This window comes from Amblyomma mixtum, chromosome 10 (assembly GCF_055824585.1).
Source record: "Amblyomma mixtum isolate Tamu chromosome 10, ASM5582458v1, whole genome shotgun sequence".
Classification (NCBI taxonomy): domain Eukaryota; kingdom Metazoa; phylum Arthropoda; class Arachnida; order Ixodida; family Ixodidae; genus Amblyomma; species Amblyomma mixtum.
This window is the reverse complement of record NC_143021.1, coordinates 17,623,056-17,646,552: the sequence shown is the minus strand read 5'-3', so window position 1 is coordinate 17,646,552 and position 23,497 is coordinate 17,623,056. Positions and strand designations below refer to the sequence as shown.

Genomic DNA, 23,497 nt, shown 5'->3' with positions numbered 1-23,497 from the left:
CTAAAAACATTGATTACATATGTAATAAAGCACTAAAAAAACTAGGTTATCTACGACCCACGCTACCCAATTCACCAAAAGACAGAAAGCTACTGCTGTATAAATCTCTAACCCGCCCTGTTCTTGATTACGCAGCTGTAGTGTGGAACCCGTACAAGCAATTCAAAATTAACATGTTAGAAACAGTCCAGAAGAAAGCTGTGCGTTTTATATGTCATCGTTATGATCGCGATTTCTCACCCTCTTCTACACTTCACTCATTGAATTTAACCATGCTGTCTGCCCGTCGCCACACTGAATCATTAAAATTCTTACATCGTATCGTCAATTCCTCAGTAAGGCTCTCAGCTAACCACAACATTAACTTTACACCGTTATGATCTACAAGAAGTCATCACCAGCTTAATTTGATACCGTATTTTGCAAATGCTAATTTGTTCAAATTCAGTTTTTTTCCCCGTTCAATAGAAGCCTGGATTTCTCTACCTGGGTCCATTCGGTCTTGTCCATTTCAAAACTTTGTAACTGCCGTTGAAGACGCATAATAGCTGTGTATTCTTACCCTGTCGTTAACAATTCCTTTCTTGTTTGATATTTCGTTCGTGATTCTAACTTTTTGTAGTGCTCACTTTGTACATTTTGCTGCATTTTGTTACCTTGCATTTTGTGTTTTTTCCCACTCCTGCCATAGCGCATATAATTGTGGTGCAGTATGTATAAATAAATAAATAAATAAATAAATAAATAAATAAATAAATAAATAAATAAATAAATAGTAGTAGTATTAGTAGTAGTATTAGTAGTAGAAGACGTTTATTCGGCCAAAATTTACAGGCCGAGCATATCGACCGCCTGGGCGACCAGAAGTCGCTGTTCTTCCTCCCCTTCAGCGCCAAGCCAGTCGAGCCAGGTGGTGATGGATAAAGAACGTGGGGGGTAGGAACCCGACTGCTGAGCAGCCGGGCAATAGAAGAGGCAATGGGCAAGGTCCCCATAGATACAGGGGCAGTTGGGACAGGAAGGGTCCGATCGATAGCGATAGAGAAAGAGGCGAGACGGGGTGATGATTGCATTCATTTGAACGTGCCAAAGAACGCGAGCCTCCGGCACTGTGAGTGATGGATGAGGGGGAGGGTAAAGGCGTTTGTCGAGGCGGAGCTCGAGGTAGACCTCTTTTATGGTGCGGCGAAGGGTGAGTCTCCCACCGTCCTCCGAGGGCTTGGGCCAGGGGATCAACGGTGCCCGGAAAAGTGTGTCACGGGCGAGCTGATGAGCCAGCTCATTGCCGTCAATCCCTGAATGCCCAGGGACCCAGCGGAGGAAAACGATGGAAGGCTGCAAAGCGGAGACCGCTCGTTCCATCTCCTGTTGAAGAGAAGGGGTTAGGGTGCGTTTCTGTATGTGGTGTATAGCGGCTTGTGAGTCTGAATAGACTGTGTACTCTTGAAGAGAGGGAAGGAGGGCAAATGACTGGAGGGCATGCGCAATGGCGAGGACCTCGAGGGACAATGCATCCGGAGGGCGTAGAAACGGCCCGCTGGTGTGAGTTTCAGAAGCGGGGAGGTGGGGGTGGTACAGGCCGTAGCCGCAGGAACCTCGAGGAGCCACGAAGGAGGCATCCGTGTAAGCTACACCCTGGGTATCAAAGAGAGGGGAATGGTGCTGTGCGGCCGCATGATGACGGCCGGCGTGCAGAACGGGGGACATGTTGGACGGAAGGGGGAGGATCCGAAGATTGGGAGCCGGGGTGGGAATAGGAGAGGTAAACGGGGCGCAGGGAATGGGCGAGATACCCGCTTGAGTCAGTAACCACTGACCCTGACGGGTAAGGGAAAGCCGGGCAATCTGCGAGTCATGATGGAGAGAGAGCAGAGAACGGAGAGGATGAAAGAGGCCTGTTGCAAAGATCTTTGCAGTAGAGGTAGTGATAGGGAGGTTGAGAGCTGCCTTGTAGAGGCCCACAAGGGCAGTCTCAAGAGCGTTAAGTTGAGTCTGATTGAAGGAAACGTAGGGTGCAAAGTACAAGACCTTGTTGAGGGCCAGCGCGTGGGCAACTCGGCACGCATGAGCCTCGTGGAGACCTGAGCGCCGAGTGACCACGCGCCGCAGGAGGTGAGTTACGGAGTGGCAGGTGGTGACAGCACGGTGAAGGGCTGGCACGTTCTTCGCTGCATGCAAAGGAAAGCCAAGAACTTTGCACTGCGTGACGACAGGAATGGGAGAGCCAGAAAGGTGGAGAGAGACGAATTGGTTGTGTGAGCGCTGGTATGAGGAATGGTTGAGGAGAAGGAGCTCGGATTTTTCAGGAGCAGGAGAGAGGCCAGCAGTGGTGAGAAAGGAGTCGATGAGATCTAGGTCACGTTGCAGGGTGTCCTGTACGTGACCGGGAGAGCCAGACGAACACCAGAGAGTGATGTCATCGGCGTAAAATATATGATGCAGGTCTGGAATTTCAGCTAGCTGGGAGGCGAGAGGGGCCATAGCAAGATTGAAAAGGGTAGGAGAGAGAACAGCGCCTTGAGGAGTGTCTCGGGTGAGGTTGGGGGGGTCGGACAGATAGGTGTCGACTCGAAAGCGAGCGACACGTTTAGAGAGGAATGAGCGGATATAACAGTACATGCGGGAGCCACAGTCTAGGGAGGAGAGTTGGGAAAGGATGTGGTCGTGGCAAACACCGTCGAAGGCCTTGCGAACATCTACGGTCACAAGTGCGTGAATTTGAGTGGGGGTAGGTGACAGAAACGTGTGCTGGAGAACTAGAAACATGTCCTGTGCACAGACGTGGCGTCGGAAGCCGATGAGAGAATGAGGGAAGAACTCCCTCGTCTCGAGAAAATTAGAGAGGCGAGTCAGGGCCATTCGCTCAAAGGTCTTACCAACACATGATGTCAGGGAGATTGGGCGGAGGTTAGAGAGAGAGGGAGGCTTGCCCGGCTTTGGAATCATAGAAATGAGGGAGGAGGTCCAGGAGCTGGGCAGGCAGCTGCTGTCCCATGCATCATTGTAGGTTTTAAGGAGGAATTCTTTGGCGCAGTCAGGAAGGTTGCGAAGTGTGGTGTATGTAATGGCATCCTCACCGGTAGCCGAGCGTGTAGCATTAGCAGCCAGAGCCGATTCGAGCTCCCGGAGAGTGAAGGATTGGTCCAGATCGGGGTTAGGTCCACCGCAGTACACCGGGTAGGAGGGTGCCAGAGGGGGCGGGAGATAGAGAGAGGCGAGCTGATCAAAAACATCGGAGGGAGTTCTTTGAGTGAGGGCTTTAGCTAGAGTGGGAGCAAGGGCAGGCTTAGTGCCAAGGAGGGATTTGAACAGAGACCATGTGGATCGCGAGTGCAATGCAGAGTCAAGACGGTCACAAAGAGCACTCCAACGAGAGTGCTCGAGTGAGGCGCAGTGGGCGACGATCTCGGCCCGCAGAGCAGTGATCCGGGAAGAAAGTTGGGCATTGTGGGGTTGGCAGCGGAAGGAGCGTTGAAGACGTTTACGGCGACGCCATAAACGGAGTAGGTGAGGATCTGGGTCTGGGACTGGGTGACAAGAGCGAACGCGACGGCTACTGGACGTGAGCGCTGCAGTGATGCGCGACGTCCAGTCGTCGTAGGATTGAAAGGAGTCAGAGGAGAGATTAGCGCGGAAGGCGTGCCAGTCAGTATGAGTGACCGGATGGCTTGGAGGGATGTGGGAAAGAGAGGTGGAAATGTGGACAAGATAGTGGTCACTGAGAAGAGTTTCGGCTGTCACTTGCCAGTGAAATGAAAGTGAACCCCGAGAGAAAGTGAGATCGGGTGTCGTGGGACGCTGTGAGGCAGTGCCCGCTCGAGTAGGGGAGCCAGGAGTATTGAGAAGGGTGAGGTGGCGTTCCTGGGAAAGACAGTGGAGGAGGCGGCCGGGTTTGAGGGTTTGAGGGTAGCCCCAGAGTGTGTGAGGGGCATTAAAGTCACCACCAAAGAGGAGATGGGAGTTAGAAGGAAGAGAGTGAAGGAACTTGCCCAGGGCGGAAAATAAAGAGGAGGTAACAGGGGGGTTGTAGAAAGACAAAAGGGCGAGTGAGACGCGGGAAGAAGGGTGGTAATAGACCACACCAACTAAATATTTAAGAAGGACGGAGGGGATATCAAGTGGCTCCGCGAGCACCTCGCTACGTACATAAATAGACGCAAGTGGTGTGGCCGTAGCGGCATGGTAGGCGCGGTAGCCTGGGACAGTGCGGGCCGTCCGGGTCTCCTGGAGAAGGAGAAAATGGGGCAGGGAGGTGCGGGCGAGTAGATACTGGTGGAGGGGGGTCTTATTATGGCACAGATTTCGGCAGTTCCACTACACAATCTCAAGGTCCTCGCCAAAAGCCATTATGATAGTGTAGAGGTAGAACTTCGTGAGGGTACGCGTTCCTTCTTTTTGGCCGGGGGCAGTGACTCATGCAGGGATTGGAGCGTAGAAGTGAAGGATTCTAATTGTTTGGATTGTGCTTGGAGGGTGGTAAGAATCTGCAGAACCGATGTCTCTAGCTGAACCAAGCGAATGTGGTGTGCCTGTGTGGTGGTTACGAGAAGATCAGCCAAAGGGGCGACCTGGGCGGTGGAGGAGGGAGTGGTGAGTGTGGCAAGGTGCTCATTTAGCTTGGTAAGCTGGGAGGTAAGAGAGGAGGTGGTTGTCTGGAGGGTTTGGGTCAAGGCGTGGATCTGTTGTTGTAGGTCGTGGGAAATTCGCTGTTGCTCTCGCTGCTGGCGTTCCAGCATAGCGAGCCGGAGGTCGAAGGAGCGGCTCTCGTCAGTCAGGGATGGAGAGGGTGGTGCAGTGGAAGAGACGCTGGAAAGGGACGCTGGAACCGAGGAGCCTTTAACTTTGGCGGCGTAGGAGCCTGGTGGTGACGTGACCGGAGCTGACGGAGGTTCATGATTAGAGGAGGAGGAGGGGGTGGGTTGCGTGGCCCGGCGCAAAGCTAGGCGTCGTAGGTACGCAGCTTTGGCACGCTCGCGTTGTTTACCGAGGAGAAAGGGGCAAGTGGGGTCGAGGGAGGAGTGGGTGTTTACCTGGCAATGAACGCACCAGGGCTGGGCACATACATGAGCGGAAGGGTCGGCGGGTAGAGGAGCAGCACAGCGACGGCACTTTGCCGGAACGCTGTGCTGTGGACACTGGTGGGCGCGGTGCCCAAGAGCGAGACAACGGGTGCAGGTGGGAGGCTTAGGCTTATGGCGACGGCACCGGAAGGCAACGCGTTTGAAATACACAAAGTGGGGGATTACGGTTCCAGCGAAAGTTATGAGCACCGACTGAGTGGTGCCCATCATACGAGCAGCAAGAATATCGGTTTTGAATGATTCGATATCATGCATGAGGTCATCAGGGGTGAAGTGGCCACCGACGTTATGGATGACGCCGAGGCATGATATGGGAGGATTAGGGGCATATGTTTTAATGGTGATAGGCTTACCGTGAAGCTGAAAATGCGTGATAGAAAGCAGGAGGTGGGCGGTGAGAGGGGAATGAGTTTTTAAAAAGACGAGGCTTTGGGCTGGCTTGGCCTGAAGGGTAATCTCCGCACTGCTCTCGGAGGACAGTTGTGCAGCGGAGACGACTGCGGCGAGGACGTCGTAGAGCGGTATCTTGGGGTTGACGGTGCCAGGGGGAAGCTGGATGCCAACTGTGATGAGCTCGGTGCGGGGCCGGGTGGCGGAGGCAGGCTTACGGCAGGCACCGATGGTGGTCCAGCCGACCTCAGGGGCCGGAATGAGATGGCCGTCGACCGGGGACGCCGTAAGGTCCATGTCTGCTGTGTCGTCAGCCTGAGCCGCAATCTGCGACGCAGGTACCAAGGTGCTGGACTTGCTGTCAGCGGGAAGTGTGGTCCGAGTAGGTGCGGCGGCACTGGCGGCGGCGACGAACGCAGTCGACTGCGATGCGTCTGTGGGCCCGAAGCTCTTGGCTTCCCTTAATGCGTGGAGTTGGCCAGCAGTGGACGCCGCGGCGGTGACGAACGCTGCCGGCTGCGTTGCGGCTGTTGATTCGGAGCTCCCAGCGTCGGTGAACGCGACGGGAATGGGCGCGGTGGTGTGGCCGGTGTTGAACGCAGCCGGTTGAGACATGGCTGTAAGCGTGGTTGGAGTAGGCCCCGCGGCGGCCGCGTCGGAAGAAGTTGACACCGGCGAGGTATGGGTGGGTCTCGGCTTCAGGGGCTTGTTGAGACGCTGCATGCCAGAGGTGCAGGCGCGGCGCGTTAGGGTTAGTGAGGCGCCGCGCCGCAGCAGATTTTTGGAGGCGCTTGGAGCGCCAGCTCGACAGCGGGCCGTGATGCGAATGGTGTCCTCGTGGTGCGGATGTCTTCCTGACGCGATGGGGTGTAAATCCAGGGGCGGGCAAGGCCCTGGACCAGGCCAGGGGCAGGTGAAAAACGGAGCACGATAGTCAGCCAGCTAACCAGGGCGGCGCCACCTAGCGGAAGTTCATAAATAAATAAATAATACTCTAATTTTGAGGAAATAAATGGGCTCCACGGAAAAAGGTCATGTGGAGATTTATTCGTGCCTAGCGCAAAACTGCTTTGAGAGGGCGATTTTCTTAATTTTCGGTGTACTCAAGTAAAATCGATACATATGATCTATCACTTTGGCATTTAAGGCCCAGTGTAGCAGATGTGGGGTAGAAGATCAAGAATTCCGCTTCAGTATACCCCAGTAACTTTTTCCAGTTGCAATATATCGTAACATCAGGCATCGCAAACTTAGTTCGCTCTCAAATTAGACAAAGCAGTGGAAGTGTTCTAATGAATACAAGAGCTTGATAAGAGCTTGCCTTTGGTAGTCGTCGAGCGACGGCCAAAATCACAAAAATTCCATTACAGGAAATGTAATTGGGAAAATGGAGAGGTTGTTTAAACCCGAACATGCCAATCTACCAGGATATGGAAAATTTGAAATAGAAAGAAGCCACGGCACAAAAACTACTCCTTGCCCAGATAGAATAATTGGGGTTAGAGTCGAATCTACTTGAGAGGTACATTGCAAATGGTAGTAAAAATTATGAAGCCTATTAATTTTTTGATGCCATAAAAGAAGTGCACAGTCTAAACGTAATAAACAAAAAATTAACCATACCAAAGTCATTTAACTCCACACGGCGCCGATCACTGCACGCTTATCTCCAGGTCGCGGAGGAAAATACAGCATTCCAATAATTACGTCCTTGTCTAAGCGGTGGCGGACATTTTAAGGGCGAGAAAGAAAGCACCACCGCCTGCTGTCTTATAGACAAATTGCATATGAGGGCAATAGTATTGGAGAGAGCAGTTCACAAATGAACACTTAACTTTCATCCACCCTCACTCAAGGTGGCCTTACATTTAATCGATGTTCTAGATTTGGACTTCCATGCTTACTCATTCTAAACGCTTTTCAACAGCGGTAGTGGTATGCCGCGCTTAGGTCGAGTGGCCGACATTATAGCATGCATCATCCCAGTTCATTCTTCCCCATCTAAGCCCACTCTTACCAGCACATGCCATGGATGCCTTGATTAGATTAGTAGTTCGAGTGGGCTCTGATGTCCCTCGCTTTAGCGGCTAATCGATCATCTCGATGATATGTCTACATCATTTCCATTCTTCGAATATTGATGGAGGCGAAATTCAAGAGGCTTGTTTACTGTGCGATGTCAGTGCGCGTTAAAGAACCCCAGGTGGCAGAAACATCCGGCGCCCTTCACTACGGCGTCGATAATAGCCTGAGTCGCTTTGGTACGGTAAACCAATATAAAGAAAGCCAAACCATTCTTATAATTACCAGTTAAGATAGCTGCGACTTTTAACCTGTCTACCCTTTTTCGAGCTTTCATACTTTAGCACCTCATGACATCGTCGTTCTTGTAATAAAATAGTTTGCCAGGATTCTATTTCCTTCTTTGAACCCCACCCAATTCTTTTGTGCATAGCGCAATGAATTTGAGGTCAGCAAATTAGAAAGCTCATGTCGCAAAAGTACTGTGCCAGCTCCTTGGTGCGGGAGCAAAAAATATCCACGAACACCGCCAGACAAGCAACCTAAAAGTCAGATAGGCCGCCTTGATCGCACAAAAGTGCGGCGCATAAATGTTAGACACATGACGGTGACCGCGTCGGCCACTGTACACGGTTAAATTGATGACACTTCGCAGGAGGCTGCTTGGCAAGGGCACCCTGGGTCACAAAGGCATACCTTACGGCAGCGACTGCCACCGCAGATCAGTGGCGCACCGATTAACAGCTGCACCAGAGCGCCAGGTGTACGAGGACATCCAGAGCTTATGAAAGTAAAGCAGAGATTGACTAAACCCACTAAACGTCAGCATCATACACTTAAGGTGTAGCGTAAGTGCGGTCTAAAAATTTGTAAGAATAATAATAATCTCTTAACCATACCAATCTTCGCCCTTCCCATATGATCGTCTTATATATAGTTGACAGGAATCACCGTCTGCATAAGCAGCATTATTTGGCCGCCGTCCTATTACATGTCGTCGCACACTGAGCCTAGTTATCGCACCGAGTAGTGCAAACGGAGGGGCTCCTGAAAAAGGTACCCACATTCTAACTCTAGTTTCAAAGGACTGCATTTTTTGCGCGAGCATTCTATTTACTTATGTCGCGTTGAAGTATTTACGCCATGAGTAGTAAATATCAGGTGATACGTACGCCATGAGTAGTAAATATCAGGTGATACGTCTCGCCTTCGTCGTGGGGAAGACAACGACATGGCAGCAGCGAAACGCCGACAAACCCCGAGACGCGCGTTGGGTGAGCGCCTGGATTGCCACGGAAGCCGCGTCCGTGTGCCCGGTTGAGCGAGCGTTTCCCGTACACCGAGTGTGAACGCGCGTTCGAAACGCGCGCGAACGCCGCTCATGGACATTCCGGCGTCTGCGCTACGTGAATGGCATCGTTCCCCTGTCCCAGCGCGTGACGACGGCGTGATCTCTCGGGAGTGAGTGAGTGCGTGTGTGTCTGTGATTGGTGCCAGTGAGAACTTCCTTCCCCTGCAGGCCCGGCCCCCATCTAGGGACCCTAGGGAAGGGAACTCTTAAAAAACCCCGGCAGCGGCACGGCCGAAGAGCTCTTTGTCTTTGAATGATCTCCTGATGAGCTGTCGTGATGCAGCGTTCCTGCAGCTCACTTGTAAATATGTAAATTCCTGTATAAAGTCCTCTTTCATTGTCTTTTTCCAGCAGCCTCGTCTCAGACGTCCCTCTATTCTCTCTCCCGCACACGACCATGCTACCTCGTCTGTAACAAACTGGTGGCAGCGGTGGGATGCTGCTACGTCGTCTTAACAAACTGGTGGCAGCGGTGGTTTGGTTTGGTTTATGGGGTTTAACGTCCCAAAGGGACTAAGGCTATGAGAGACGCCGTAGTGGAGGGCTCCGGAAATTTTGACCACCTGGGGCTCTTTAACGTGCACTGACATCGCACAGTACACGGGCCTCGAATTTCTCCTCCAAAGAAACTCAACCGCCGCGGCCGGGATCGAACCCGCGTCTTTCAGGCCAGTAGCCGAGCACCATAGCCACTTAGCCACCGCGGCGGCTGGTGGCAGCGGTGGGATGCTGCTACGCCGTCCGTAACAAACTGGTTGGCAGCGGTGGGACGCGAAACATCGGACGCCAGGGGAGAGTTGCGGACAATGGGACGCGAAACATCGGACGCCAGCGGAGAGTTGCGGACAACGGGACGCTGAGCAGCAGAACGCCGAGCCGGGGGCAGTGCAACGAGCCCTGTGTGTTGACTGGTTGCCTGCAGCGGACCGACTGCGCTGGATTCTTGGCTGCGAGGTTTGGTGAGTGCGGGACTTTCTTCTGCTGAGTTTTGCCAGGCTTTTGTTAGTGTCAGTAACAGAGCTGGTAATTGGGTTGTCGTTGCTGCTGGGTTAGTTGCAGCAAGGCAATAGTGGGCAGTAGAGAAGGCAGCACTCGGAGCAGCCATGGATTTGAAGACGCTGCGCAAACCAAAGTTACTGGAGCTTGCGAAAGATTTTGGTCTGGAGGTATCAGACAAACTCAGAAAACCAGAACTGCTGAAGGCTATTCTTGCGTTAGAGGCTGAAGATGACGAGCTTGCGGAATGCCTTGAGACCATTGAGGAGAGGGAATTGGCAAAAAGAGAACAAGAGGAACTTGAACGTGAAGAAAAACGAGAGAAAGAGGAACTTGAACGTAAAGAAACACAAGATAAAGAGGAACTTGAACGTAAAGAAAAACAAGAGAAAGAGGAACTTGAACTTAAAGAAATACAAGAGAAAGAGGAACGAGAGCGTCTATACGCTTTGGAAATGAAGCGTCTCGACATAGAGACGGAACGCGAAAGAAAGCTGCGTGAACAGGAATACGAAAGAGAGATGCGGGAACTCACGCGTGAACTTAACGCGATCAGAGGAATGATTGTGCGATCTCGTTTAAGTGTTCTTAGAAAAGGCGAAAATTTCAGAGCTTTTCTAGAAAATTTTGAAAGAATTTGCATGGAGGAGCAGCTAGACGAGGATTATTGGCCAATTGTGTTGATGGGATTCCTCCCATGTGAACCTTGTAATGTCTGGGGGAGGTTGTCTGACGAGGATGCCCACAACTATGCGATAACCAAAAGTGCGCTCCTCCGATACTTTCGAATTCCCGCGGAGGCAGATTTGGAAGGCCACATTGAGGGTGGTAAGCTACACCGCGATAGTATCAGGGACAGAGTTAGAAGCTCCGCTCAGCCACCGGATGACACGAGTGCTGTTGAGAAGTGGCGGGATAGGACAGGTTTGGTCCAGGAAAGAAAGGCCACTTCGGCAGCGAGGACCGATGAGTTCGGTCGAAAAGCTAGCGAAGAGTGCAGATCCACAAGCCGTGAGGGCTCGGGCGATAATGTAGGCACTCCTAGAAATAAGGAAAGGGGCAATGCGTTGGTTTTGAGCCCAGAGAAGCATGCACTTTGCGGGAAGTAGGCTGATTGCTGCTATCGAGAAAGTAGTACCCAGGACAATAACGCTACGTTAGCCGAACAGCGTCGCATAGTTCAAGTTCCGGGCAAGAGCGTTAGGGTAGGATCGATTAGCAAGCCTCAGGAGAGCAAGTTGTTATGCCCAGCAGAAAGTAAAGGGCAGTCGGCACACTTACGTGCTGCCGCACGCACTGACGCATCGAAAGAGGGAGCCGATAGTTCGAATTCTAGTAGAAAAGGCGGCTCGCTGCTGAGTCAAAAAGCTGATGAGAAGGCTGAGTGCCCCGCGAGAAAGGGAGACGCGCAGGACAGAACAGCTAGGAAAGTTTCCGGAAGGCGACCGCGCGCAAGGAGAGCCATGCGAAAGGGCAGTCTGGACAGAAAGGACAAAGGACGGGCCCAAAGCATCGTAAGGGTGAAGGCCGGTCAACCATGTAATGCTCCAAGACTGTCATCGCGGCACGCCAGATGCGATAAGCGCCGTACAAAGGCCAGGCTGGCTAGGCGTGTACAGACAGTGCGAAAGCCACCTGACCCATTGTGGCGACGCTGCGGTAGCAGAACGCGTGAAACTTGGAGCCGCTCACAGAGAAGAACGCCCTGCTACCTCACGAGGGAACGCAGCAGAGCGCGCTCCAGTCAAAAAAATCTCTGCCTCTCCCGTAAACGAGAGTAGAGTAAGCATGAAATGTTTACGGGCCTAATGTCATCTCGGTGGACACCCGAACCGCACCGTACAGCAAGGGAGGAACGCCACCACCCGTTCAGCGCAATGCCTTGCCATTTGAACGCAAGGTTTTTTGAGGAAAGGAAATGGCGCAGTAATTCTCTGCCATCTCGGTGCACACCCGAACCGCACCGTAAAGGAAGGGAGGAACGCCACCACCCGTTCGGCGCGATGCCTTGCCCTTTGAACGCAGCGCTTCTCCCCCGGATCATGTATGACAACGAAATGTAACGTGGCATTTATGTGCTTTTTGCACGCGTTATTAGAAATCGGAAATTATAATTCCGTGCATTATCAAACCCACAGCTCCACTGATATCTTGATAAACATTGAGAAGGCACTGGCAGCAGTTATTTTTTGTCTCATTTGGAGACCAACCGGCGCTTGCATGCCGGTCGCGTAGGAGGCCTTAGAGAGTCTCGTTAAATCTCGTTAAGTCTCGTACGGTACCCGGATGTTCTCGTTTCAGAGCCCGGATGACTGGAATTCAGTGCCCGGATGAGTGGATTTCAGTGCCCGGATGACTGGAATTCAGTGCCCGGATGAGTGGATTTCAGTGCCCGGATGAGTGGATTTCAGTGCCCGGATGACTGGAATTCAGTGCCCGGATGAGTGGATTTCAGTGCCCGGATGACTGGAATTCAGTGCCCGGATGACTGGAATTCAGTGCCCGGATGAGTGGATTTCAGTGCCCGGATGATGGCTCTCGGTCTCGGCGTGACGTCACCACACTGCCGACAACGGGAGCTAAAAGCATTTCATGCTTAAAAAGGAGCGAAGTGTACTCATGAATCGAGAGAGTACACGCAGGCGTTTCTTTCATGCGCGACCGTCAACCCCTCTCATTCTAATGTTCAGACGCGTCTCAGGTGTTGTAGACGCGCGGCCGGGGTGCGGAACAAATCAATGTCGCGTGGCGTCTGAGGCTCGAAGGTGCCGAAGCGCAGTTAAGCCCTTCGATTTTTGTGAATTGTCGGCTGCTAAAGCCACTGTTGGTGAGCGACCGCGCAGGGCGCGGTTGAAGAATAGCGACCCCTTTGAGCCGCGGCGCGGCTCGTTAGCAGCGGATTCCGAGGATGTCTCTGCTGTTTGCTTTTTCTTTTTTGAGCGATTCCTGCAAACAAAAAGTTTTGCAAAAAAAAAAAAAGTTTGGGCAGGAATAGGTTTCGGACGCGTTATTAGCATTGGAAGCGTTTCTTTTGACAAAGATTGTTTCGAAAAATGCACTAGTGGTGCCCATGTGTAGCAGCGTCCGTTAAAACGCCAAGTGCTAGCCAGACGGGCCATTTAGGCCACTAGCATAAGCGCCTGGAATTGCTTGATTTTTCTTTTGGAATTTAGGAAATTAAGGTGACTTTGGCTTCGATGTTGAGCGAATCTTTGCGGGGATATGCAAGGTGACGGCAGTATGCTGCTATGCAGAATGAAATGTTGTGGTCATTACGAATCGGAATACATCACAAAAAGGGGAGTCTCAAAGGTAATGCCGATAGCTTAAATTGAGGTCCCTAGCGCAAGAGTCAGCATCGTAGTTGCAGTTTGCTGGTGTTGCTTTTATTCCTGAAGTAGGATTTTGAACCAATTGGTTTTGTTTATTGTTTTAAATTGAGATGTGCTTTGTGGTGTTATGTGCCGATCTGTGGGAGTTTTCTTAGTGCTGCTGAACTACTCCCAGTAATTAATTGGCTTTGTAAGAGGGAAAGAGCCTGGCATCGCTTAGTGGGGATTGTGTCGTGCTTGCTGACTGAGCGGTTGGGTTTTCAGCGTGGTTCTAACGCTAGCGGAGCACGAGTCACTTTGCAGTGCCCTTTGGGAACCTGCACATGCGAAGGAAGACTTCGGGGTGCGCTGAGCTCCAGAACCGCCGAGAGACAACTGACTCCGGTTGAGACCAGCCTCAAGCGACATCCCTCCGGACAGCGGATGCTGTCCCCTGTCCATCGGGATCTCCTTCCCCCGGCGGGGCAGTCTGTTACGTCTCGCCTTCGTCATGGGGAAGACAAGGACATGGCAGCAGCGAAACGCCGACAAACCCCGAGACGCGCGTTGGGTGAGCGCCTGGATTGCCACGGAAGCCGCGTCCGTCTGCCCGGTTGAGCGAGCGTTTCCCGTACACCGAGTGTGAACGCGCGTTCGAAATGCGCGCGAACGCCGCTCATGGACATTCCGGCGTCTGCGCTACGTGGATGGCATCGTTCCCCTCTCCCAGCGCGTGACGACGGCGTGATCTCTCGGGAGTGAGTGAGTGCGTGTGTGTCTGTGATTGGTGCCAGTGAGAACTTCCTTCCCCTGCAGGCCCGGCCCCCATCTAGGGACCCTAGGGAAGGGAACTCTTAAAAAACCCCGGCAGCGGCACGGCCGAAGAGCTCTTTGTCTTTGAATGATCTCCTGATGAGCTGTCGTGACGCAGCGTTCCTGCAGCTCACTTGTAAATATGTAAATTCCTGTATAAAGTCCACTTTCATTGTCTTTTTCCAGCAGCCTCGTCTCAGACGTCCCTCAATTCTCTCTCCCGCACACGACCATGCATGCTACCTCGTCTGTAACAAACTGGTGGCAGCGGTGGGATCCTGCTACCTCGTCTTTAACACAGGCCAAATTTTGTCTTTTCTTTATCTAACACCAAGATAACTTGCACGTATATTTAGCTGTAAACATGTGCTAAAGCAACCATGACATATCAGAGTTGTTAAGAGCAGCTCGAAGCCAATGGCAGGCAGCATGCTCAAAAGAGTTCTGCCGTTGTCTGTGGCAGCCCAGGTTGGCCACCGGCTGACGAAATGCGCCAGCTGTGTACCGCTCCCATTTTAGGGAGCTGGAGGGCAGGGCACAGGTGTCTCTTGAGACGTGCAGTGGCCGCGTATGAAATCTGATGGCTTAACATTCAACTGCTAAGTCACTCGGGTATCTGTATGATAGGAAACTATTGGCTTCGTATGTAAATTCCGAAAGAATTACGCATAATAAAAGACGTCCCAATGCACGTTCTCAGGCTGAGGTGTATAAGGTTACGCTTTCAGCAATTAGAGAATCCCTGAGAACCACGGCAATTATTTTTCATCAGTGAAGTTTTGGAAGACATGCCTTTTCAACAAGGCAAGATTGGTAAATAAAATTCCTCGCATAAAAGTGCGGCTCTTCATGGTCATATTTTACCCCAAATGAAAAAGGTGACATGGGACATCGATTTGGTGCGTACTGTCTGATAATTAATGTGCCATACTGAATATATTCGTGAATTTTTTGTCTCAAATTTGTTAAGATAAAGGTAATACAATATAAATGAGATCAACATATTGTAGGTGGGCAGCAACATGATGCACGCGGCCTCGATCATAGTGCTAACTAAAGAATCGCCTTGCTGAACTCATCTCGAGAGTATTTTATCACAATTACCGATACTCTCATTCTGAGGAAATAAATGGGCTGCACGGAAAAAGGTCATGTGGAGAGTTATTCGTGCCCAGTGCAAAACTGCTTTGAGAGGGAGATTTTCTTAAATTTCGGTGTACTAAAAAAAATCGATACATATGAGCTATCACTTTGGCATTTAAGGCACAGTGTAGCAGATTTGGGGTAGAAGATCAAGATTTCCGCTTCAGTATACCGCGGTAGCTTTTTCCAGTTGCAATATATGGTAACATCAGGCATCGCAAACGTAGTTCGCTCTGAAATTAGACAAAGCAGTGGAAGTGTTCTAATGAATACAAGAGCTTGATAAGAGCTTGCCTTCGGTAGCCGTCTAGCGACGGCCAAAATCACAAATATGGAACATTTGAAACACAAAGAAGCCACTGCACAAAAACTAGTCCTTGCCCAGATAGAATAATTGGGGTTACAGTCGGATCTACTTGAGAGGTACGTTGCAAATGGTAGGAAAAGTTGTGATGCCGATTAATTTTTTGATGCCGTAAAAGTAGTGCACATCCTAAACGTAATCAACAAAAAATTAACCATGCCAAAGTCAATTAACTGCACCCGGCGCCGATCACTCCACGCTTATCTCCAGGTCCCTGAGGAAATTACAGCATTCCAATATTTTCGTCCTTGTCTAAGCGGTGGCGGACATTTTAAGGACGCGAAAGAAAGCACCACCGCCTGCTGTCTCATAGACAAATTGCATATGAGGGCAATAGTATTGGAGAGAGCAGTTCACAAATCAACACTTAACTTTCATCCACCCTCACTCAAGGTGACCTTACATTTAACCGATGTTCTAGATTTGGACTTCCATGCTTACTCATTCCAGATACTTTTCAACAGCGGTAGTGCTATGCCGCGCTTAGATCAGGTGGCCGACATTATAGCATGCATCATCCCATTTCATTCTTCCCGATCTAAGCCCACTCTTACCAGGATATGCCATGGATGCCTTGATTAGATTAGTAGTTCGAGTGGCCTCTGATGTCTCTCGCTTTAGCGGCTAATCGACCATCTCGATGATATGTTTTGATCATTTCTATTCTTCGAATTTTGATGGAGGCGAAATTCAAGAGGCTTGTTTACTGTGCGATGTCAGTGCGGGTTAAAGACCCCCAGGTGGTCGAAACTTCCGGCGCCCTTCACTACGGCGTCGATAATAGCCTGAGTCGCTTTGGTACGGTAAACCAATATAAACAAAACCAAACCATTCTAATAATTACCAGTTCAGATAGCTGCGACTTTTAACCTGTCTACCCTTTTTCGAGCTTTCATACTTTAGCACCTCATGACCTCGTCGTTTTGTAATGAAATAGTTTGCCAGGATTCTATTTCCTTCTGTGAACCCCACCCACTTCTTTTGTGCATAGCGCAATGAATTTGAGGTCAGCAAATTAGGAAGCTCATGTCGCAAAAGTATAATGTGCCAGCTCCTTGTTGCGGGAACTAAAAATATCCACAAACACCCCCAGGCAAGCAACCTAAAAGTTAGATAGGCCGCCTTGATCGCACAAAAGTGTAGCGCATGTTAGACACATGACGGTGACCGCGTCGCCCACTGTACACGGTTAAGTTCATGACACTTCGCAGGAGGCTGCTCGGCAAGATCAACCTGGGTCACAAAGGCATACCTTATGGCAGTGCCTGCCACCGCAGGTGAGTGGCGCACCGATTAACCGCTGCACCTTAGCTCCAGGACTTGTACGAGGACATCCAGAGATTATGAAGTAAAGCAGAGATTGAGTAAACCCATTAAACGTCAGCATCATACACTTAAGATGTGGCTGAAGAGCGCTCTGAAAATTTGTATGCATAATAATATTCTCATAACCATACCAATCTTCGGCCCTCTAATGTGATCGTCTTATATATACTTGACAGGAATCACCGTCTGCATGAGCAGCAACATTTGGCCGCCGTCCTAATACATGTCGTCGCACGCTGAGCCTAATTGTCGCACCCAGTAGTGCAAACTGAGGGGCTCCTGAAAAAGGTACCCAAATTCTAACTCTAGTTTCAGACTCCATTTTTTGCGTGAGCATTCTATTTACTTATGTCGCGTTGAAGTATTTACGCCATGTGTAGTAAATATCAGGCCAAATTTTGTCTTCTTTATCTAACACCAGGCCAACATGCACGTATATTTAGCTGTAAACATGTGCAAAAGCAACAATGACATATCAGAGTTGTTAAGAGCAGCTCGAAGCGAATGGCAGGCAGCATACTCAAAAGAGTGCTGCCGTTGTCTGTGGAAGCCCAGGTTGGCCACCGACTGACGAAATGCGCCACCATATTTAGGGAGCTGGAGGGCAGGGCACAGGTGTCTCTTGAGGCGTGCAGTGGCCGCGTATGAAATCTGATGGCTTAGCATTCAACTGCTAGATCAGTCGGATATCCGTCTGATAGGAAACTATTGGCTTCGTATGTAAATTTCGAAAGAATTACGCATAATAAACGATGTCCCAATGCACGTTCTCAGGCTGAGGTGTATAAGGTTACGCTTTCAGCAATTAGAGAATCCCTCAGAACCACGGCAATTATTTTTCAACAGCGAAGTTTTGGAAGAGATGCCTTCCCTCCAATTTTTCAACAAGGCAAGATTGGTAAATAAAATTTCTCGCATAAACGTGCGGCTCTCCATGGTCATATTTTACCCCAATTGAAAAAGGTGACATGGAACGTCGATTTGGTGCGTGCTGTCTGATAATTAATGTGTCATACTGAATATATTCCTGAATTTTTTGTCTCAAATTTGTTAAGATAAAGGTAATAGAATATAAACGAAATAAACATATTGTAGGTGGGCAGCAACATGATGCACGCGGCCTCGATCATGATGCTAAATAAAGAATCGCCTTGCTGAGCTCATCTCGAGAGTATTTTATCGCAATTACCGATACTCTCATCCTGAGGAAATAAATGAGCTGCACGGAAAAGGGTCACGTGGGGAGTTATTCGTGCCCAGCGCAAAACTGCTTTGAGAGGGCGTTCTTCTTAATTTTCGGTGTACTCAAGTAAAATCGATACATATGAGCTATCACTTCGGCAATTAAGGCACAGTGTAGCAGATTTGGGGTAGAAGACTAAGATTTCCGCTTCAGTATACCGCAGTAGCTTTTCCCAGTTGCAATATATGGTAACATCAGGCATCGCAAACGTAGTTCGCTCTGAAACTAGACAAAGCACAGGAAGTGTTGTAATGAATACAAGAGCTTGATAACAGCTTGCCTTTGGTAGTCGTCGAGCGACGGCAAAAATTACAAAAATTTCATTACAGGAAATGTCATTGGGAAAATGGAGAGATTGTACCCTCATTGAGGAATTGTACCCTCATTGAGGAGACAAGGGCAGTGATAAAGAGTGGATTATTAGATATGACGAAAGCTAATAGTCGTTGAATGAGTAGACACGTAAGCGACTTTTACTTTTTGTTTGTGGTGTTTATGAATAGAAAATTAGCATTTTCATCATTTTTGCTTGAAAGATAAGTTTTAAAAATTAGAACAATGAGAACGTGGGACTTACGGTATTACAGATGGCTTTACGTCTGCCATTATAGTCGAGGGTCGAGCGTGTAAATACTCGCAAGGTTGAATTACATCTAACAAAAATACACTCGAAAGCAAAACATTGGACAGCCTCTTCCAGAATGAGTTGTTAGAGCGTCATTGTAGCAATAAAAACCAAAAAATGCGACAATGGTGGCATTCCATCCATCCGTCCTTCCTTCCGTCCGTCCGTCCGTCCGTCCGTCCGTCCGTCCGTCCGTCCGTCCGTCCGTCCGTCCGTCCGTCCGTCCGTCCGTCCGTCCGTCCGTCCGTCCGTCCGTCCGTCCGTCCATCCATCCATCCATCCATCCATCCATCCATCCATCCATCCATCCGTCCATCCATCCATCCATCCGTCCGTCCGTCCGTCCGTCCATCCACGCTTAAGAAGCCTTTTTGACGAGCTAGTTGGTACATATTCATATTTGACAGGCTGTGCGCTAAAAAGACGTTCACTAGAAAAAGGATACAGACGGCAGGAAAGAAAGCACTTCTTTCCTGTCATCTCTATTCTTTTTCCTGTGAATGTCTTTTTAGCGCACAGCCTTTCATATATCCATCCGTCCGTCCGACCGTATGCAACCTGTGTACATTGATCGTGCTTACCCAACGGTGGCATACGGATCTCATTTCTTCACGCTCAGAGCGACCATCGCAGGCTGCGAATCTTTCAGCGAATGGGTCATGCAGCTAGCCACGCTGAGAACCCTTGAACAGTGGTGCCGGTCGTTGACATACAGTGAAAGAGTGCCTGTAGTGAAATGAATGGGTGGCGGCTGTCCCGAAGTTTACGCTGCTGTAGAGCGATAGAACGAATTCATTCGCATCGATTGCACGCACACGAAGGAAAAGGGGGAATCCAAATGTCGGCACAGAGCTGAATGACCGCTTTTGTGTAAGTTGGTGCCACTGCGCTTGGCAAACTTTCGGCACAGCGGATGCGGTTCCCCCTAAGGCAAAACGCTTGTGACAAATGCAATGAGCGTTGAAGGCGACAAATGCCCTTTTTGAGGAAGTACGTTATTCCATTCAGAAGCCAACAATGAGAGCTTAAAATTCGAGCGTGTCTTCGCTGCCTAAAAATGTTATGTCCAGTGGCTAAATGCTTTAATGATTAATTTGCCGCGCATTGGACGTAGCCGGCGTGATCTGTTCTCGCATTGAAACCAGGAATGCGCGCCTTTGTATAAGTTGGTGCCACGGCGTTCGATAAAACATCGCCATAGCAGATACGGTTGAGCAGAAGCAGGAGCCCTTGTGGCTTCTTTAGTGAGCTTTGAAGGCGGCTGATGTCCTTTGCGAACGGACGTTTTGCCATTAGGAAGCCTGGAACTAGAGCCTGAAATTCGAGTGTGTCTTGGCAGCCTAACAATGTTCCATTCACCAGGTAAATCCTTTGATCTGCGATCAACTTGCAGCGCATTGAACATAGCGGGCGTGACATTTCGCATTCAAACCAGGCTATTTTTGTTGAAGTACGCCCTATCTAATGATGTGGGGCATTAAAGTGACTAGAAAAACGCACACAAAAATATAGCTTCGAAACCAGTGTCTGACATTATTTTGGTGGCACTATCGAAATGCTTAGCTTTTAAAATCTCAACGCAAACAATTTTAAGGCGGAAGCCTTTAATGTCTCATCGTTGTAAGCAGGAGCTGTCGACAGAAATGTCACGCTTTTCAGTTGGTCGAAACGGTCGTGACGTCACAGTGCGCGAATTTCAAACGGGACCAATTATACTTTGGCTACTAACCATGCAACCAATTGAAGGGATCGTATACTGATGCTTCAAGTAAGTTTGACTGAGTTCAATTAATTACTTACTTAACCAATTAATCTAATTAACCTTTCTAGTCAGACCACATAAATAAAACCGAGTAAGAAATTGGCCGAGCTTGGGAATCGAACCCCGGTCTCCGGAGTGCGAGTCGAGCACGCTACCACTCCGCCATGCCAGCTCGATGGTTTGGAATGAACAAAGGTGCGTCTACTGCATACGGTGTCTTCGTTCACTCCGATCTTCCTCCCTTCCCGTTACGGCGAGGTTTAGGTGTCCACCGAGATATGAGAGACAGATACATTTACTTTCCTCAAAAACCAATATACCGACGAGCAAGGCGTATTTGTCCGCGTTTCAGATTGGTCCAAATTGTCGTGACGTCACCGTGCGCGAATCTGACGGGTGTTCACCGAAATATGTGAGACAGTTAATGCGTAATTTCCTTTCCTCAAATACAATTTTCATTTTCTTCATTACGGCTCCCCTTTATCTTCTTTCACTCCCACTTCCTCCCTTCCTCTACGGTACGGTTCAGGTGTCCACCGAGATGACAGAGAATTACTGCGCCATTTCCTTTCCTCAAAAAGCGTTGCGTTCAAAGGGCAAGGCATCGCGCCGAACGGGTGGTGGCGTTAGGTGGACTACCTGGCAGCGCTACAACGCGCTATCGCGTTGCACTCCTAAAGGCGGAGCTTAAGCGTCATTAATTAGCAGTTAATTAGTATTCAGGCATTAATCAGTAATTAACAATTAGTGATTTGGCATCACTTAGTAATTAGTACTCAATTATATGTGACGCCACCAGTGCCACAAACAGCGAAGGTAGTGGGGAAAACGCTTCCGCCTCTACCCTCTTTAGACAGTCAAAGTGCCCCCTGAATTTTCAGCGAAGCGCCAGGATCACCGCGAATCAGCCGACCTTTGAAGGAGGGAAGGGATGGAAGTGTTTCAGCTATCTGTGAAAAGTGGGATGTGCATGGTAGTTTAATGGTATTTCTATTTAACGATAACTATAGATAGCTCATGCCGCAGTTTTTGTAACGACGAGTGTTTCGTTTCACACAAGAACACTTAAACTTTATTAAATAAGTTAGCGTTCCTGCCCATGAAATTGATTTCTCAACATTTCACACTAATCGCACTGAATAACGAGCATGTTTACATCAATGCCAGAACAATTTGCAGAGCAGAACAAAGTCTCTCCCATATTCCTCCAATTAACCCTGACCTGTCCCGCCAGCGGCCATCTTATCCCCGCAAACTGCCGAACCTCATTCGCCACTTAACTTTCTGCCGCCCTTTGTTACGTTTGCCTTCTCTTGGAATCCAATGCGTTACCCCTAACGGTCATCGGTTATCATGACTTCGTATTACATGGTAGCTTTGTTTGGGCTAGTTGGTAACAGTTCTTCGAAAACATAGCCCATCAAGGACACGGACGACACAGAACTGGACGGGACAAGCGGGACAGCGCCTGTCTCGCCAAGTTCGGTGTCGTCCGTGTCCTTTTGGCGCTATTTTTCCTAAGAATTTGTATTACATGTCCAGCCCATGCCCATTTCTTGATTTCAGCTGTGATATGAATTTGCATTTGTACCATGACCCACTTTGCTCTCCCCGTGTTAGATGTATTGCCGCTGCTGCTCTTAACTCAACTACCGTTTTTGAGGGAAGCAAAGCTCTTATTGTTTCTTTCCCCGCAGCTGACCGTGCTGCTGTACTTTGCCCGCTGCGGCGCCTACTGGATGTGGCGGCGCAAGATTGACCCGGACAACGCCCTCATCCCGCTGCTCACGGGCTTTGGAGACCTGTGCGGCACGGGCCTGCTGCTGCTCGCCTTCCTCTTCCTGCAGAGCGTCGGGGACCCCAGCGTCGCCGGCTTTGTGAACCACCACGCTGCCAACGGCACCGCCACCTGAGGGGACAGCGCTGACAGCTGCAACGTCGCACACGCACTGGAACTCGCGGCGCGCCGACATCCCTTCACGGCCGCTGCGACGGTGCACCCGCTCGGACAAAGGCTCGCACCGAACATTCGACCTGCGATTCGAAGAAAACCGACCTGCGAAGAAGAAAACGGAACCTGCGAGTCTACTGTATTCGTCATAACAGTCCTTGTGGCTGCCTTTTGTACCTTTTGCCGTAACGGGACCTCTGGGTTAGCGTCCATGTGGGCTGCTAGAGAAACCTTCCGGAGTCTGTTCACTCGCACGCGTGCGCTCGGCCCGGTGCACCTGTTCCGTCCGCGTCCCCTGGGCTGCTCACCAGCCCTGTCCACTGGAGTGGACTTGGAAGCGCGAGGATCGGACCTCTGGCAGGTTTCGGTGTGGACGTGCAGATCCGCAAGCAGTCCCACGTCGACGTGCTGTGAACCTCACGACAGATCGACGGTCTTTTATCGACATTTGACAATGCAAGCATCTGCTTGAACGGACTTGTAAATAAATCTTGTATTTACTTGCCAACGTTTCTAACGAATGTTTTATTTGTTCGAATTTATTAAAAATTCTGAAACAAAAATTACGGAGGGAACTTCAAACTACTTACATGCTGTGGATGCGAAAGCTTGCGCGCGGGGTGTTCGGCTGCTGCGATGGCGGACTACTCTAATGCAGCGGCCAGAGAAACTGATCCGTTCGCGCCGGCCTGGGTTCGAAACCCTGTTCAGAAGAAATTTTATGTTAAGGCGAAAGCCTTTAATGCCTCATACTGTCGTGTCCAAGACTTGTTAGCAAATGTGTCCGTGTTTCGGCGTCACTACTTAAAAAAGAACTGTGTCGAGGCTGGGAATCGAACCGGGGCCTCTGGCATTTGAAGTGACGAAGCGTGGAAGGCTGGCTCGGGGTTTGAGCATGAATAAGGGCGCATCTAGTGAATGCATGGGTTTCGTAAATAAAATAAAAAATAAGAGAAAAAAATTTAAAATAAGAAAATAAACAAAACTAACAAATAAAAAACATAAAAATAAAAATAACAGTGCGCCAGGAAACGCTTTCGCCCTGCAGCACTATAGAGAGCCAAAGTGCCCCCTGAATTTTTTTACTTGCTTTTCCGGTGATGTAGGCACTGCCGGTGA

At 49.8% G+C, this 23,497-nt stretch overlaps 1 protein-coding gene across 1 annotated transcript; it reads left to right on the top strand.

Annotated features, from left to right (window-relative positions):
- The first annotated feature begins 14,833 nt into the window (after positions 1–14,833).
- LOC149325244 (solute carrier family 41 member 1-like) lies at positions 14,834–22,886 on the top strand. Its single transcript, XM_089564212.1, has 3 exons — positions 14,834–14,863; positions 16,683–16,748; positions 22,125–22,886. The coding sequence occupies exons 1-3, from the start codon at positions 14,834–14,836 to the stop codon at positions 22,338–22,340; spliced, it is 312 nt and encodes a 103-aa protein (XP_089420338.1). The 3' UTR covers positions 22,341–22,886.
- The last annotated feature ends 611 nt before the right edge of the window (positions 22,887–23,497 follow it).